Here is a 16007-nt window from a genome sequence, read left to right as displayed (position 1 = left end):
TGTCTACAGAATATATTAATTGATGAAAATTGGGCTGTCTGCACTCTCAAAGTGCATGTTGTTGCCAAATGTATTTCATATGCTGTAAACCTAGTTCATAGTTGTTAGTTTCCTTTAATGCCAAACAAACACATACCAATCGTTGGTTAGAAGGCGATCACCGAATTCGTCCTCGCTTTCTCCCGTGTCGCTGGCTGTCGTGTCGTTTTCGTCGGTTTCGCTTGCATACGGTTCAAACCGATATGGCTCAATAGCTTCAGTTTCTTCTTCAATTTCGTTTTCGCTGCCTGCCTCCACACTACAACCATCCGTTTCAATACATTCGTAATCTGTTGAATAGCTTAAGCCGCTGAAATCCGAGTCTGAATCCGAGCTAATGTCGCTATAGCTTGCTGTTCTTTCCGCCATGTTTGTTTGTGTTGGCTTCACTATGTGACGTCACAGGAAAATGGACGGGTGTTTATAACGATGGTTAAAATCAGGCACTTTGAAGCTTTTTTTAGGGATATTGTGTGATGGGTAAAATTTTGAAAAAAACTTCGAAAAATATAATAAGCCACTGGGAACTGATTTTTAATGGTTTTAACCATTCTGAAATTGTGATAATGTTCCCCTTTAAGAATATAAAACATGTGCATCTAAATTAATTTTTTAAATGATAAGCCGTGCGCATCTAAATTTGATTTTGAAGATAAAAAACATGAAGCTTTTTAATTCAACTTGAATCTGGTCTGATCATGAGCTTTTAAATTCAATTTGAATCTGGCCTGATCATGTGCCCAAATTCCCTCCAGGGATTTTGGCCCGAAACAACCGTATAGAGTGTTTGTGCCAGGCCCTATTTGCTGGGCACGCTTGGAAGCCCTGTTACCCACAGTACTATAAGTTGTACATGGGCATACCTGCTTTTGCAAGTAGATGAACTTAAACAGCAACAGCAACAAGTAAGTGGTAAATGGGTGGATAGGGCTTTGTATGCTGCACCCCTGGACAGAGAGATGTCAGGAACACGTCCCTTATACAGTTATACACACTATATTCAATATTAAATACTTACGCGGTGTACTGCTTTTGGTAAATGGTAAATGGGTTGTACTTGTATAGCACATTTCTACCTTTTTTTAAGGAACTCAAAGCGCTTTGACACTATTTCCACATTCACCCATTCACACACTCACACATTCACACACTGATGGCGGGAGCTGCCATGCACGGCGCTAACCAGGCCCATCAGGAGCAAGGGTGAAGTGTCTTGCTCAAGGACACAACGGACGTGACTAGGATGGTAGAAGGTGGGGATTGAACCAGTAACCCTCAGATTGCTGGCACGGCCACTCTCCCGACTTCGCCACGGCGTCCCCTTTTGTAGCATTTGACGTCATCCATTCCACAGCCACTGTTTTTTAAGGAGGTCTTGTTGAAAAATCACAGCCTCTTTTATTTACACTGATCCAAACAGTTTCAGATGGTGAAAGCTCAATCTTGACTTCTGGGGGGCGGTATGGCGTAGTGGGTAGAGCGGCCGTGCCAGAAACCTGAGGGTTGCAGGTTCGCTCCCCGCCTTTTGACATCCAAATCGCTGCCGTTGTGTCCTTGGGCAGGACACCTCACCCTTGCCCTCGGTGCCGCCCACACTGGTGAATGAATGATGAATGAATGATAGGTGGTGGTTGGAGGGGCCGTAGGCGCAAACTGGCAGCCTTGCCTCCCCGTCAGTCTACCCCAGGGCAGCTGTGGCTACAAATGTAGCTTACCACCACCAGGTGTGAATGAATGATGGGTTCCCACTTCTCTGTGAGCGCTTTGAGTATTTAACAATAAAAAAGCGCGATATAAAATCTAATCTATTATTATTGACTTTGGGAGGTTTGAGATGTCTTAATGTCGTTAAAATCTTGTAGCTCCACTTGGTTTCTCTCAGCTTTCATTTACATTCCTACTGGTGAATTGATCTGTCTGGTGACCTCACTTGATGTTTGTTGTTGTCGATGACAATGGTGTCGTCTCAAAAACGTTGGATGATGCTTTTCTCAGGTGGATCGAATACGTTTCTGTTTAGTTATCTCATCAGAGACTTTGTTTTTGTGACCTTGTCTATACAATACCTTTATTTCTGAGTTGATGGGATTTATGAGCTGAGTCGTTATCCTAAAAAGAGCTGATTTTATTTATGTTGTTGATGTCGTAGATGTCGTGGGGGAAACGGACGTTGTGATGCATTTTTTTAATTAATGCGCCTCATATGCTTAAAATAATCAAAATAGCGTATTTTCCGGAACATAGGGCGCACCGAATTGTAAGGCGCACTGCCAATGAATGGTCTATTTTCGATCTTTTTTCATATATAAGGCGCACCGGATTTTAGGGCGCATTAAAGGAGTCTTTTTTTTTTTTTTCTAAATTGAAAACACTTCCCTGTGGTCTACATAACATGAAATAGTGGTAATTTGGTCAAAATGTTGCATAAATTATGTTTTACAGATCATTTTAAAGCTGCTTTCTGACAGTCGCTTTAGGATGCGCCGTTTTGTTGGCGGTCTTATTTACGTGGCTCACCTTCGGCAGCGTCTTCTCCTCGTCATCTTTGTTGTAGCGGTGTAGCGTGCAAGAACGGGAGTTGAAGAAGTGTCAAAAGATGGAGCTAACTGTTTTAATGACATTCAGACTTTATTAAATCAATAACGCAGCAGCATCTCCTCATCCGTGGCTCACTAGTGCAACAACGCCGGAAATGTGTCCCGTGAAAAACCGTCCGACTGGAACTCTCTAATAACTAAAGTTCCTTGGGTGAATAATGTAAACTCACTACACCGGTATGTTTTAGCGCTTACATGGCGAGTTTACTGACAGATATAAGTAGGAACTTTACACTACTTTATATTAGAAATGGCAACAGCGGAGGATTAATGTCACGTAACAAGAAGATAGAGAAAAAGAAGAAGCTTATTGACTACGGTGTTGGCACTGACTACAAGGCGGACACGTGCAAATTTTCAGGACTTATGCAGTTCCCAAATACAGATCGGCAGGTACCAGAAGGTAAGAAAAGTTGGTTTTGCTAAATTTTGCGAAACAAAACGGCAGATAATGTCTCACCTTATACACACACCATAATAATACTCGTATGTTGAAGCACAGTACAATCCATCAAGTGGTGCGGCTTCATAGCTTACCCAAGTCGTATTAAAACATTTTGATAGATTTTTGAGCGCCGTGTGTAATGGTCTGTATTTTCAATGGAACATATAAAATGTTGTTGTTGTTTACTTGAGTCATATTGCAGTCCATCAACTGGTCACACTTATCATTACACCATGTACCAAACCAAATTGCTTTGAGGTCAGTAAGCAAAACCAGAATTATTCTGTACATTTGGCGCACCGGGTTATAAGGCGCACTGTCCGGTTTTGAGGTAAAAAAAAGGATTTTAAGTGCGCCTTATAGTCCGGAAAATACGGTACTAAAATAATAAATGTTGTTACTACATTGCATATATACTTACATTATATATCTAAAACCTTAATGGAGGTTTTTGGACGTTTTTGAAGGGCTTTATAGGCAGAAAAGAGCATTTCCCATAGGCTCCATTGTCAGCGGACTTTTGATCGCATTTATTTACTATTTATAATACAATTTTTAAAAAAAACGTCCGTTGTCATGTCTTTCATAATGATTGTGAACGATAGGGGTAAAACGATTAGTTGATATCGTCGACAAATGTCGACAATAAAATTTGTGGCCCACAATTATAATTGTCGACAATGGTTGTGACGTCATCATTGCGGTTTTTCCAGGCGGAAGCAGGTCCGCATCGCCACGCACTAAAACATCGGCAGTGATAACATGTAATGTGTGAGAACATTTCCTCTTAGTCTTGTTAAAAACATGAATACCTTGCTCATTTTGCAAAGCGGACTTTGTTTTTATGTGATACGCAAGCCCGGGTTTCCCCCGAAACTGCTAAGATACCTGTGGCGGTGGGGGGTGTGGTTATTAGCGGGGTCAGAATGACATTGGATAATTTGCATAATTTGCTATAATGATAGGCTCCAGCACCCCCTGCGACCCCGAACAGGACAAGCGGTAGGAAATGGATGGATGGATGGATATTTTTTTCTTAAAAAACGCTAAAAATGTATATATACATTTAAAACAAATCTGTTATTATTAATTAGGCCTAAGATTTTTTTTTATCGCTTTGCCATATTTTCAATTGTTGCTCCATTTCGTACAGTGTACTTTGTTGAGATGTTTTCAAGTGTTGACAGACTTTTAATGGCTTTTTTAAAATTAAAAACAACGAGCAACAAATCTAGCATCATCTTCTGGTGTTATTATAGGATGTAGTCGTGTTTATAGACTCTACTTCTGTTTAGAGACTCTACTATTGCAACAACACATCATCAGTAGGGTAAAACTAACTTGTCTCACGACGGTCTAAACAAAGTTCACGTTCCCTATTAGCTGCAGAGAACATGACGTCACACTTGCTCGAGTTGGACATTCTCTTCTTAAAAGTCGCTACTGTCCTCTCGAAATTGGCACATTTTGGTATATCTGCAATATATACAGTACAGGCCAAAAGTTTGGACACACCTTCTCATTTCAATGCGTTTTCTTTATTTTCATGACTATTTACATTGTAGATTGTCACTAAATGCATCAAAACTGACACCTGGGAGGTGAAAACCCTTTCAGGTGACTACCTCTTGAAGTTCATCGAGAGAATGCCAAGAATGTGCAAAACAGTAATCACAGCAAAGGGTGGCTATTTTGAAGAAACTAAAATATAAAACATGTTTTCAGTTATTTCACTTTTTTTGTTAAGTACATAACTCCACGTGTTCATTCATAGTTGTGATGCCTTCAGTGACAATCTACAATGTAAATAGTCATGAAAATAAAGAAAATGCATTGAATGAGAAGGTGTGTCCAAACTTTTAGCCTGTACTGTATATATAAAAGATCACATCCACATCACAGACATGCTGACAACTACAGGTTGGGAATCTTTAAGCTCCTCACGATTTGATTACGATTTACTATTCAGGAGCTACGATTCGATTAAAAATGAATTATTAATGCATCTATAATTTATATATAGATGCAGTTATACATTTATTTTCCATCCATCCATCCATCCATCTTCTTCCGCTTATCCGAGGTCGGGTCGCGGGGGCAGCAGCCTAAGCAGGGAAGCCCAGACTTCCCTCTCCCCAGAGTTTATAACTTGCAACATTTAAAAAACAGTGCATTTGTAATAAGAAACAGTTAATTAATTACCATTACATTAATTATGTTGTATTAACTAGAACATAAGTGCACTATAATAAAGGAGCTGATCGGATCGCTCTCTGAGGTGACTTGCTGCATCCAGCCAAATTTTAGAATTGATCTGCATTACATTATTTACAATAAATGAAATCGATTATCGATAATTGACGTTTACTAATCGATTTTATCATCGTCCATGTCCAAATTGCGACAGATCTAAAAATCGATTATTTCCCCCACCCATACTGACAACGCTCCAGACAATGGTGTGCGTTTTGTTTACATCCGGTTTTGGTAGAGCGGTTTTCGGTGATCTAGTTTTCGGTACATCACTTCTCAATAGTGCACACATACCGGTAATAGGCTATGTATCAATTCATACTGTAATGACCAGCTAATGTTAATGTTTTATGTTCGTTTGGTTTGAATTTGATGTTAGTTTTTCCGATGTTTACAAACACACCGTCCGTGCCTGAAAGCTACCGGTAATTGGCGGAGAATGAGGAAGTGTTGTTGTGTGTGTTGAAAGTGTTTGCACGGCAGGTAAAACCTGTTAGAATTAGATTAGATTTTAGATTAGATTTAGTTTTATTGGTCCCCTTGGGGAAATTCATTGTGCCGTTTGTTATCATAAGATTGGTAATAAAAGTAAAAAGCGTCGGACTTTGTGTGATTTCTTCTGGGGGCTACAATATACATTATATTTCATTTGTTTTCAAGTTAAAAAAAAAAGTATGTTCAAGGTGTGACGGTTATAAAAATGCAGTTGCAGCGCGCCACATTTACTTACATTAGGGGAAACTCTGCAGGCATTTAATGCAGAGGCATAATGTCGGACATCAAGAGGGAGGATGCGGTCTGAGTCTCGGTAAAAGTGTTAGCTTATGCCTTTCTAGCTAGCTAACGTGTGAGAAGAAGTTGTGTGAAAAATAATTAACTATCATTTCAGCCAAAGTCAGCCAGCTGAACTTGGTCGACATCAATTCAAGTACGTATTAAAGCAGCGTCAATTTACAATGCCTTTAAAAAAAAAAAAAAGGGCACAATAACAAACGCGAACCACACACACACTGCAAAAACTGTAATCTAAGTAAGATTAAATATCTCAAATAAGGGTGATATTTGCTTACTTTCTGTCTGATAAGATAATTCTTCTCAATAAGCAGATTTTATGTTAGTGTTTTACTTGTTTTAAGGGTTTTGGTCCTAAATGATCTCAGTAAGATATTACAGCTTGTTGCTGAGATTTGATGACCTATATTGAGTAAAACATGCTTGAAACTAGAATAGCAACTGTTGCAAAGCTGTGTCATCAACACTCACAAGTATAAAACTGCTTTTTCAAAGTAAAATTTTTTTATTTCAAGCATGAAATAAAAAATCAGGACTTTGATACAATTGTGTCTCATAATTTTAAAACAGATGACAGCCAAATGGACTTTGCTGTTTTATTTTCAATGAAGCAATAGAAAATACGTACTCATATAGTAGTACAGTGGGCACAGTACAGTAAACTGACAGTTAATATTTAAACATTTAACATGTGACATTTCAAACTATTTTGAACAGAAATAGTTCATGCACATTCAGATAAATTCTTCAAAATTACAATAAAAACAAATTTGGTCGAGGGCCGGGCTGTAAATATATATATATATATATATACATATATATATATATATATATATATATATATATATATATATATTCCTTGCGCACTAATTGACTGAAAGAGCACGCACTTGGCGCGATGATGTCATGTTATCGATGGGAAAATGCAAGAAATGTAATGCCGAGCGCATATCATTATGTCAAGATAATGGCACAAGCATTTACTTAATTTAAGAATATTTTTCAACATATTGACAAAAAAGGTCTCATAATTGTTTTTTCTATTAAAAAAAGTGCACTTGTTATTAGTGAGAAAATACTTATTTTAAGGTAATTTTTGGGTTCGTTGAGGTTAGCTAATTTTACTTGTTTTGGAAAGTCTTGACAAGCCGAATTTTCTTGTTCTATTGGCAGATAATTTTGCTTAGTTCAAGTAAAATGCCCCTAACTTTTGTATATTTTTTTTCTTGTTTTTAAACACTGACTTTTGGCAGTGCACACACACACACACACACACACACACACACACACACACACACACACACACACACACACACACACACACACACACACGCGCACAGAGACAGATATGCACCAATGCAGACGTATCATAAGATTAAACATACAATCTATTAAATAGCCAACATTTTAAGAATTAATCAAAGATACAATTTTACACATTGAGTCTATTATTAGAGTGTTAAAATCTGCAAAAAAATTATACGGTCATATGACTCTGGTAATTTGACCAGAGTCATATGAATATTGACAAATATGGAGTGCAGCAGCTCAGGAAATGATTACCGTGCATTCATTTTTTGTTCAGTACATTTACATTTTGTTTTATTTTTGGTTCTGCAGTGCCTCAGTGTAGAGGCCAGCTCTTTGCGGCCCCTGGAGTTTTGTTCATCGCATGGTCACATTTGGGAATGTTGAGTCACATAGTGGTCATATGTCCGCACTGGTAGTTCGTAAGCTGTTAAACTTCCATTTTTTTGTTTTAGAGAAGTGTTTTGTATCTTGATTGGCTGGACCAGCAAGAGGGTGGATTATTATTTATCGTTGAAGCAGCAGGTGTAACAGTAGTTTTGACTTTATGGATTATTTTGGAGTCTTTCTATATATATATATATATATATATATATATATATATATATATATATATATATATATATATATTATATATATATATATATATACTGTAATTTCTACTACAGAAGGAGGCGGTTGTTAAGCATAGCTGCCGAGAAGCAATCTCCTCTGTGTGCTTGTGTATGTTTATGTGTGTGTCTGTGTTTGTCAACTTTTATTAGATTGATGAAACGTGGCATCACAGTGAGGCGGTGGTTGGGATGTCTGCCTTGCAGTCTGAAGATCTGAGTCCATTGGAACATCCCTTAGTAGAATTTTTCTTTGTATGCTCTCTGTAATTGACAAGCGGTTATAGAAAATGGATGATGGATTAAATGTGGAAATTAGATCAAGCGTAACCACAGTAAATGTTTCGAAACGAAGATTTTCTTTTCAGTGTATCTTGCAATAATCTCCCAGACAGACCCAGAACAAAAATAAAATTGCATGAAAATATATTTTTGTACATTTGTCAATTATCTTCCTTATTTAAAATGTCCACTCTTTCTAGTAGAGTATGCTTTTATTTAGTTTAGTTGTCACTGCATTCTTTTTACTCAGTCCTGCTTTGTCAGCGCTAGTCTTCCTGCTTTCCCACTTTGTCTGCCTCCCTATTTCCTGTTGTCCCTTCCATAAACGGATCACAGTCTACGCTGTCTGCTGCTGACTGCGCCAAACACATTGATTGGCTCTTTTTTCCACGGTTGGAACGTGGGAAAGACACAGTTCGCTTCCATTGGTTCCTTGGGCAGACTGTTGAGGGATGATGCAGCTGTAAAACTGGGTCAAGCACTGGTGACGCGTCCTGGGAGAATGGAAACTCTGATTAATTGATCAGTTAAAAGAAATGAAATTTAAGTTATTAACCTTTCCTCACATACTATTGGTCCACACACTATTGGTCCCACCAATGCTGACACATGTTTTCCAGTTATTTCTTGCATTCCGTGTTTCATTTTATGGTTGGAAAGCTGTCAAAGTCGGAGGGTGCAAGGCTGGGAGAGTCAAGGTTGTGAGGAAGAATTTCGTAGCCTTGCCTCCCCGTCTGGGTAAAAAATATGAGCGGCAATGTTTTGCGAGATTTTTTGGTCAGCATGGGACTCTTACTTTTGATGCCCCGCTACCTCCTGCAATGAAGCATAATAAATGTCCCTCTAATTGTAAGGGTTGTCTTAGAATAGTAGTCCGATTTGACTATCAACCACAGTTAGATCATCAAACATTGAACCCCCCTCCTTCCTCCGTATGAAAGAGATGAGTCCTGTTACAAACACCTAGATGTTTTTGTGTATGTAAATATTGTAGCTTTGGTTAAAAGGATGACGAGGATGTGGTCGATTAACGAGCTGTGTTTAGATTTTTTTTAGTAAATCTGCTAAATGTTCTATCCATTGGATAGCATACATTCATTCAGCTGTATAAAGGCTGCACAAGCTGATGATTCTTAAATAAGTACAAACCCCAAAACCAGTGAAGTTGGCACGCTGTGTAAATCGTAAATAAAAACAGAATACAATGATTTGCGAATCCTTTTCAACCTATATTCAATTGAATAGACTGCAAAGACAAGATACTTAACGTCCGAACTGGAAAACTTTATTTTTTGCAAATATTAGCTCATTTGGAATTTGATGCCTGCAACATGTTTAAAAAAAGCTGGCACAAGTGGCAAAAAAGACTGATAAAGTTGAGGAATGCTCATCAAACACTTATTTGGAACATCCCACAGGTGAACAGGCTAATTGGGAACAGGTGGGTGCCATGATTGGGTATAAAAGCAGCTTGCATGAAATGCTCAGTCATTCACAAACAAGGATGGGGCGAGGGTCACCACTTTGTGAACAAATGCGTGAGCAAATTGTCGAACAGCTTAAGAACAACATTTCTCAACGAGCTATTGCAAGCAATTTAGGGATTTCACCATCTACAGTCCGTAATATCATCAAAAGATTCAGAGAATCTGGAGAAATCACTGCACATAACATTGAATGCCCGTGACCTTGGATCTCTCAGGCGGTACTGCATCAAAAAGCGACATCAGTGTGTAAAGGATATCACCACATGGGCTCAGGAACACTTCAGAAAAACACTGTCAGTAACTACAGTTGGTCAATACTTAGACTTAGACTTCCTTTTTATTGTCATTCAAATTTGAACTTTACAGCACAGATAAGAACAAAATTTCATTACATAAGCTCATGGTAGTGCAGGATAAAAAAGCAATAAGGTGCATATATAAATAAATAAATATATATAAATTATATATATATATATATATATATATATATATATATATATATATATAAAATAAATATATATAAATATATATAAATAAATAAATAGATTACTGTACAGATAAATATATTGCACTTTTTCACATGCGTCCACGTTTATGGATGTATGTTATATTGTCTTTTTTATTCCAGCGAGTTAATCCGTTTTGGGGGGAGTTGAGGGGATAATTTAATTATGATGCATTCAAGAGTCTTACGGCTTGAGGCAAGAAGCTGTTACAGAACCTGGAGGTTCTGCTTCGGAGGCTGCGGAACCTCTTTCTAGAGTCCAGCAGTGAAAACAGTCCTTGGTGGGGGTGGGAGGAGTCTTTGCAGATTTTCTGAGCCCTGGTCAGGCAGCGGCTTTTTGCGATCTCTTGGATAGGAGGAAGAGGAGTCCTGATGATCTTTTCCGCCCTCCTCACCACTCTCTTACAATACATCTGTAAGTGCAAGTTAAAACTCTACTATGCAAAGCCAAAGCCATTTATCAACAAGACCCAGAAACGCCGTCGGCTTTGCTGGGCCCGAGTTCATCTAAGATGGACTGATGCAAAGTGGAAAAATGTTCTGTGGTCTGACGAGTCCACATTTCAAATTGTTTTTTGGAAACCGTGGATGTCGTGTCCTCTGTAACAAAGAGGAAAAGAACCATCCGGATTGTTATAGGCGCAAAGTTCAAAAGCCAGCATCTGTGATGGTATGGGGGTGTATTAGTGCCCAAGGCATGGGTAACTTACACATCTGTGAAGGCACCATTAATGCTGAAAGGTACATACAGGTTTTGGAGCAACTTATGTTGCCATCCAAGCAACGTTATCACGGACGCCCCTGCTTATTTCAGCAAGACAATGCCAAGCCATGTGTAACAACGGCGTGGCTTCATAGTAAAAGAGTGCGGGTACTAGACTGGCCTGCCTGTAGTCCAGACCTGTCTCCCATTGAAAATGTGTGGCTCATTATGAAGCGTAAAATTTGACAACGAAGACCCCGGACTGTTGAACAACTTAAGATATATATCAAGCAAGAATGGGAACGAATTCCACCTGAAAAGCTTCAAAAAATGGTCTCCTTAGTTCCCAAATGTTAACTGAGTTAAAAGGAATGGCCATGTAACACAGTGGTAAAAATGCCCCTGTGCAAACTTTTTTTGCAATGTTGCTGGCATTAAATTCTGAGTTAATGATTATTTGCAAACAAAAAAATGTGTTTCTCAGTTCGAACATTAAATATCTTGTCTTTGCAGTCTATTCAATTGAATATAAGTTGAAAAGGATTTGCAAATCATTGTATTCTGTTTTTATTTACCATTTACACAACGTGCCAACTTCACTGGTTTTGGGTTTTGTATATCCAGGTTTCATTGCTAAAATATTGTCCCTTGACAATATACTGTAATGAAAAGGGTTGCTGAAATTTAAGAGCTGTACTCATTTTTGTCAGCTATTGTATGTCTGGCAAAAAATGTAAGTACAAAGCACAAACAAAATACATGTAAAAGATTGATTTCACCCTGTAAATAATTGCTGCATTCCCAATACTGAATGTCGGGTAACAATAAATGTTGTGTCATTTCACTCCTTAGTCATAAACAATATTGCTTTGGGGCTCAAACGTTGCTGTATCGCATCATTTTGACGCCCCAATTTTAAGTGTGTGCCTTTGTTCCCTTTTGCAGTGAAGACCAAAGATGTGATGCGAAACTTCAGTGACGTGTATGAACAGCAGTACGCTGTTGCTCTCTTCAACAGCGTCCGCTACGAGATTGAAGGAGGAGCTGGGCCACAGTCACAGATGCTGCACAGAAAGGCGAGTTCACCCATGTACTTTTAACCTCAGTCAACCAGTAAAATATTTTTGTATGTCAGACAATGGGAATACAAATTTAACCTCTTTGATCAGAGCCATTTTTCAACACGTGGACCATAATCACACACATGCACGTACGCATCAAATTATACATCAGGGCCAAATTAGCCAAAGTTCATTTATTATACCTTCACTACAGAGATAATTAACTCTTTATAGGCAAGTAAAGTAAAGTAACGCGTTATTTCTACAAGCCAATTCAAAACTATGTATTAAATTTAGATAAAGGAAATACAACTGAACTTTTAGCAACTTGCTCAAAGTTACATTTTTCAAACCAGAAAATATAACAATAATTCCCCTGACTAGTTTATGTCGTCATTAGTGGTTTAACAGATCATATTTAAATTAAAAATGTCTGTGTTTTTCACAATTACTAATTTTATTGAATAAAAAATTGCTCCTCTACCCGGAAGTCAAAAATTTAAGCTAAGTTCATACGCAGTGTTTACCATACATGTATTGGTTGCCACAAATACATTTGGACCACCACAGTAGACTAGTTAGGTAGCACGCCATAACTCTGCTCCGAATTCCCAGGCATTAAAAGTGAAAGACTGTAAGAGTTTCTGGCATCATTCAGTTATACTGTAATCAAATACATGCAGTCACAATGGTGAAGTATTCGCTGCAGGACATGCAGGGCACCTCCACAAGCCTGTGGAGTATGTATTACTATCGGTGTGAAAGGTGCAGTGAGGAACAACTCCCGTCTGCAGTCCAGCCTATGTTTGACAGGCTAAAGTCATGACTATGTTACGTTGACAAAGCCTGGAGTAGGGCTGCAAAATTAATTGCATTTTAATCACGATCACAATTTTGGCTGCCACGATTAAATGAAAGTTATCGTCTGCAATATTAACATTTAAAAAGTAGGATCCGTTGGATATCAAATCAAGAACTTATAGAACCCATGCGGGCTTTTATTGATCGTGACACATTGAAGAAATGTAACCATTTTTTAAAGTAAATGGCAACAATAAAAAGGAATATAAAATATAGAAATAAATTGAAAAATAGAGCAAAAAAGCTGAAATGTTGATACAATAATAACACAAAGATTTGCCTTTAAATGTATGTAGAAACATTTGTTTTAGTCTTTTTAAAAGATTACATACTCATGTGTCACGGCCAATTGTGCAAGTTAAAACACCACAAATACAAAACCCAAAACCAGTGAAGTTGGCACGTTGTGTAAATCGTAAATAAAAACATAATAGAATAATTTGCAACTCTTTTTCAACTTATATTGAATTGAATACACTGCAAAGACAAGATGTATTAATAATATAAGATATAAGATGTATTAATGTTCGAACTTTGTTTTTTTTTTGCAAATATTAGCTCATTTGGAATTTGATGCCTTCAACATGTTTCAAAAAAGCTGGCACACGTGGCAAAAAAGACTGAGAAAGTCGAGGAATGTTCATCAAGCATCTGACGATTCCACATTTCAAATTGTTTTTGGAAACTGTGGACGTCGTGTCCTCCGGACCAAAGAGGAAAAGAACCATCCGGATTGTGATAGGCACAAAGTTCAAAAGCCAGCATCTGTGATGGTATAGGGGTGTATTAGTGCCCAAGGCATGGGTAACTTACACATCTGTGAAGGCACCATTAATGCTGAAAGGTACATACAGGTTTTGGAGCAACATATGTTGCCATCCAAGCAACGTTATCATGGAGGCCCCTGCTTATTTAAGCAAGACAATGCCAAGGCATTCATAGTAAAAGAATGTGGGTACTAGACTGACCTGCCTGTAGTCCAGACCTGTCTCCCATTGAAAATGTGTGGCGCATTATGAAGCCTAAAATACCACAACGGAGACCCTGGACTGTTGAACAACTTAAGCTGTACATCAAACAAGAATGGGAAAGAATTCCACCTGAAAAGCTTCAAAAATTGGTCTCCTCAGTTCCCAAATGTTTACTGAGTCTTGTTAAAAGGAAAGACCATGTAACACAGTGGTAAAAATGCCCCTGTGCCAACTTTTTGGCAATGTGTTGCTGCCATCATATTCTAAAAGTTACTGATTTTTTACAAACAAAAATAAGTTTCTCAGTTCGAACATTGAATATCTTGTCTTTGCAGTGTATTCATTTGAATATAAGTTGAAAAGGATTTGCAAATCATCGTATTCTGTTTTTATTTACCATTTACACAACATGCCAACTTCACTGGTTTTGGGTTTTGTAGATTGCAGTGGGAAACGCTGCATTCGCCACAGCTTTAACAACATATGTTGAACTGTTTTAATACAATTGACAATGATTCTGAAGGTAAGCAAATTGGAAGTTGTCCCCATTTTTCTTCTGTGTATCTGTCAGTCATACCTAAATAACAAGCTGTCTTCTATGCCCATTACGATGTCGCTAGGTCTGTTTCTCAATCACTGGAAGGAAAGTAGAGCACATTTCACACATGAACAGAGTTGTTGTTCTATGAATTCCCAGCGTCAGCTCATCAGTCTTCACAACATATGAGGACAGCTGCATGTTTGTGCATGCCCCTCTGAGACAACGCATAGAATGGACTGTGATTTTTGTTCTGTTTGAAAGAAAACTAATGAAACTCTGAAAATCTGGAGTACAAGATCAATGAATGAAATCAGTGAATGTTGTATATGTGCTTATTTCCAGGACCCTTTGGCTGGCCGAACAATCTTTTCAGGATGTATGTTTCAGTACCTAGAGGAGAATCGCAAGTGGAGAAATCGCTTCGTTTTTGTGCCAAACAACTACGCCATCAACCTCCATGAGAGCAAAACAGTGGGTAGACTTTGTTTTCAGCTCTGTTCACCTTGAATACTGAAACCTGTTTTTTTAATTTTTTTATCTAACAGGCACAGGAGCGCGGACTGCATCCTAAAGTAACCATCAACTGTGCTGGCTACAAAGCCTTGACCTCTATGGAAGAGTACATGGAACTGATTAACAGCAGCCTTCCAGGTAGCACAATAAGCCATATACTCAAAATTCTAATATCCGCATAATATTTTCAGACTATTGATTAAAAGTACAGTGTGTGTGTTTGTGTAGTTGCTAAAGCTGTGCTCACACTCTTGGTACGCTGGTCCAGACTACAATTCTGAAAAAAATACGTGGTACATTATGTTGTGCAGTCAGCTTATCGTTCACACTGGTATTTTTGACATTGGACCAAAAGCAGTGCAGTAAAAACTAGACATGCGCCTATCGATCGGCTACCAATCAATATCGGACCATTTCTGTGAAAAAGTATGTTAGGATCACAAAAATCAATCCCCTCTGGCTGATACTTGATTTATTTTTTGTCTCCCGACTGACAGAGGCGGCTAGCTGACAATGTGGAGCCGCTCCCCTAAGTTAATCATCATCGCCTCCATTGCGGAGAATAAACAACATTTCTTACAAGTATATTATCACTGGAGGACGAAGATAAACATGTTACACACCAAGTAAAAACAAGCAGGAGCAGACAAGAAGGCTTGCTAATTGCTAAGCTAGCTGCTGATCTAGCTTGAAACAACACAAGAAACAAGTGCTGAGTAAAGTTTAAGAAGTGTAGATCAGGGATGTCAAACTCGTTTTCTCAGTTATGGCTGCCATCAGAGGGTCGCTTGTAACAGCGAATAATGTATGCATTTGCCTCTGGATTTCATTATTAATTATTTGAATTGTTTTAAGTAGTAAAAACTTTACATTTACAAAATTTTACTGTAAAACATAGTGTTTTGTTGTTGTTTTTTAACAACATTTTACGGTAAATATAAAAACTACCACTGGGGTTTATTTTGGGGGGGGTGGGGGGGGGATGGTAGTGGTTTACGGAAAAAGCTGGCAGCTTAGTTGCCAGAATTTTTGTGTTAA

At 38.2% G+C, this 16007-nt stretch overlaps 1 protein-coding gene across 2 annotated transcripts in view; it reads left to right on the top strand.

Moving 5' to 3' along the window:
• niban2a (niban apoptosis regulator 2a) overlaps positions 1-16007 on the top strand; it is a 110396-nt gene that overhangs the window by 15058 nt on the left and 79331 nt on the right. For both annotated transcript variants that reach the window (XM_061980743.2, XM_061980744.2), the window contains exons 3-5: positions 11968-12098; positions 14799-14927; positions 15002-15107. In XM_061980743.2, the coding sequence (XP_061836727.2) occupies positions 11968-12098; positions 14799-14927; positions 15002-15107 (366 nt within the window). The remainder of the gene's footprint in view (positions 1-11967; positions 12099-14798; positions 14928-15001; positions 15108-16007) is intronic.

This window comes from Nerophis lumbriciformis, linkage group LG20 (assembly GCF_033978685.3).
Source record: "Nerophis lumbriciformis linkage group LG20, RoL_Nlum_v2.1, whole genome shotgun sequence".
In the NCBI taxonomy this organism is placed as follows: domain Eukaryota; kingdom Metazoa; phylum Chordata; class Actinopteri; order Syngnathiformes; family Syngnathidae; genus Nerophis; species Nerophis lumbriciformis.
Note: the sequence above shows the minus strand (reverse complement) of the source record. Positions and strands in the feature narration are given on the sequence as shown.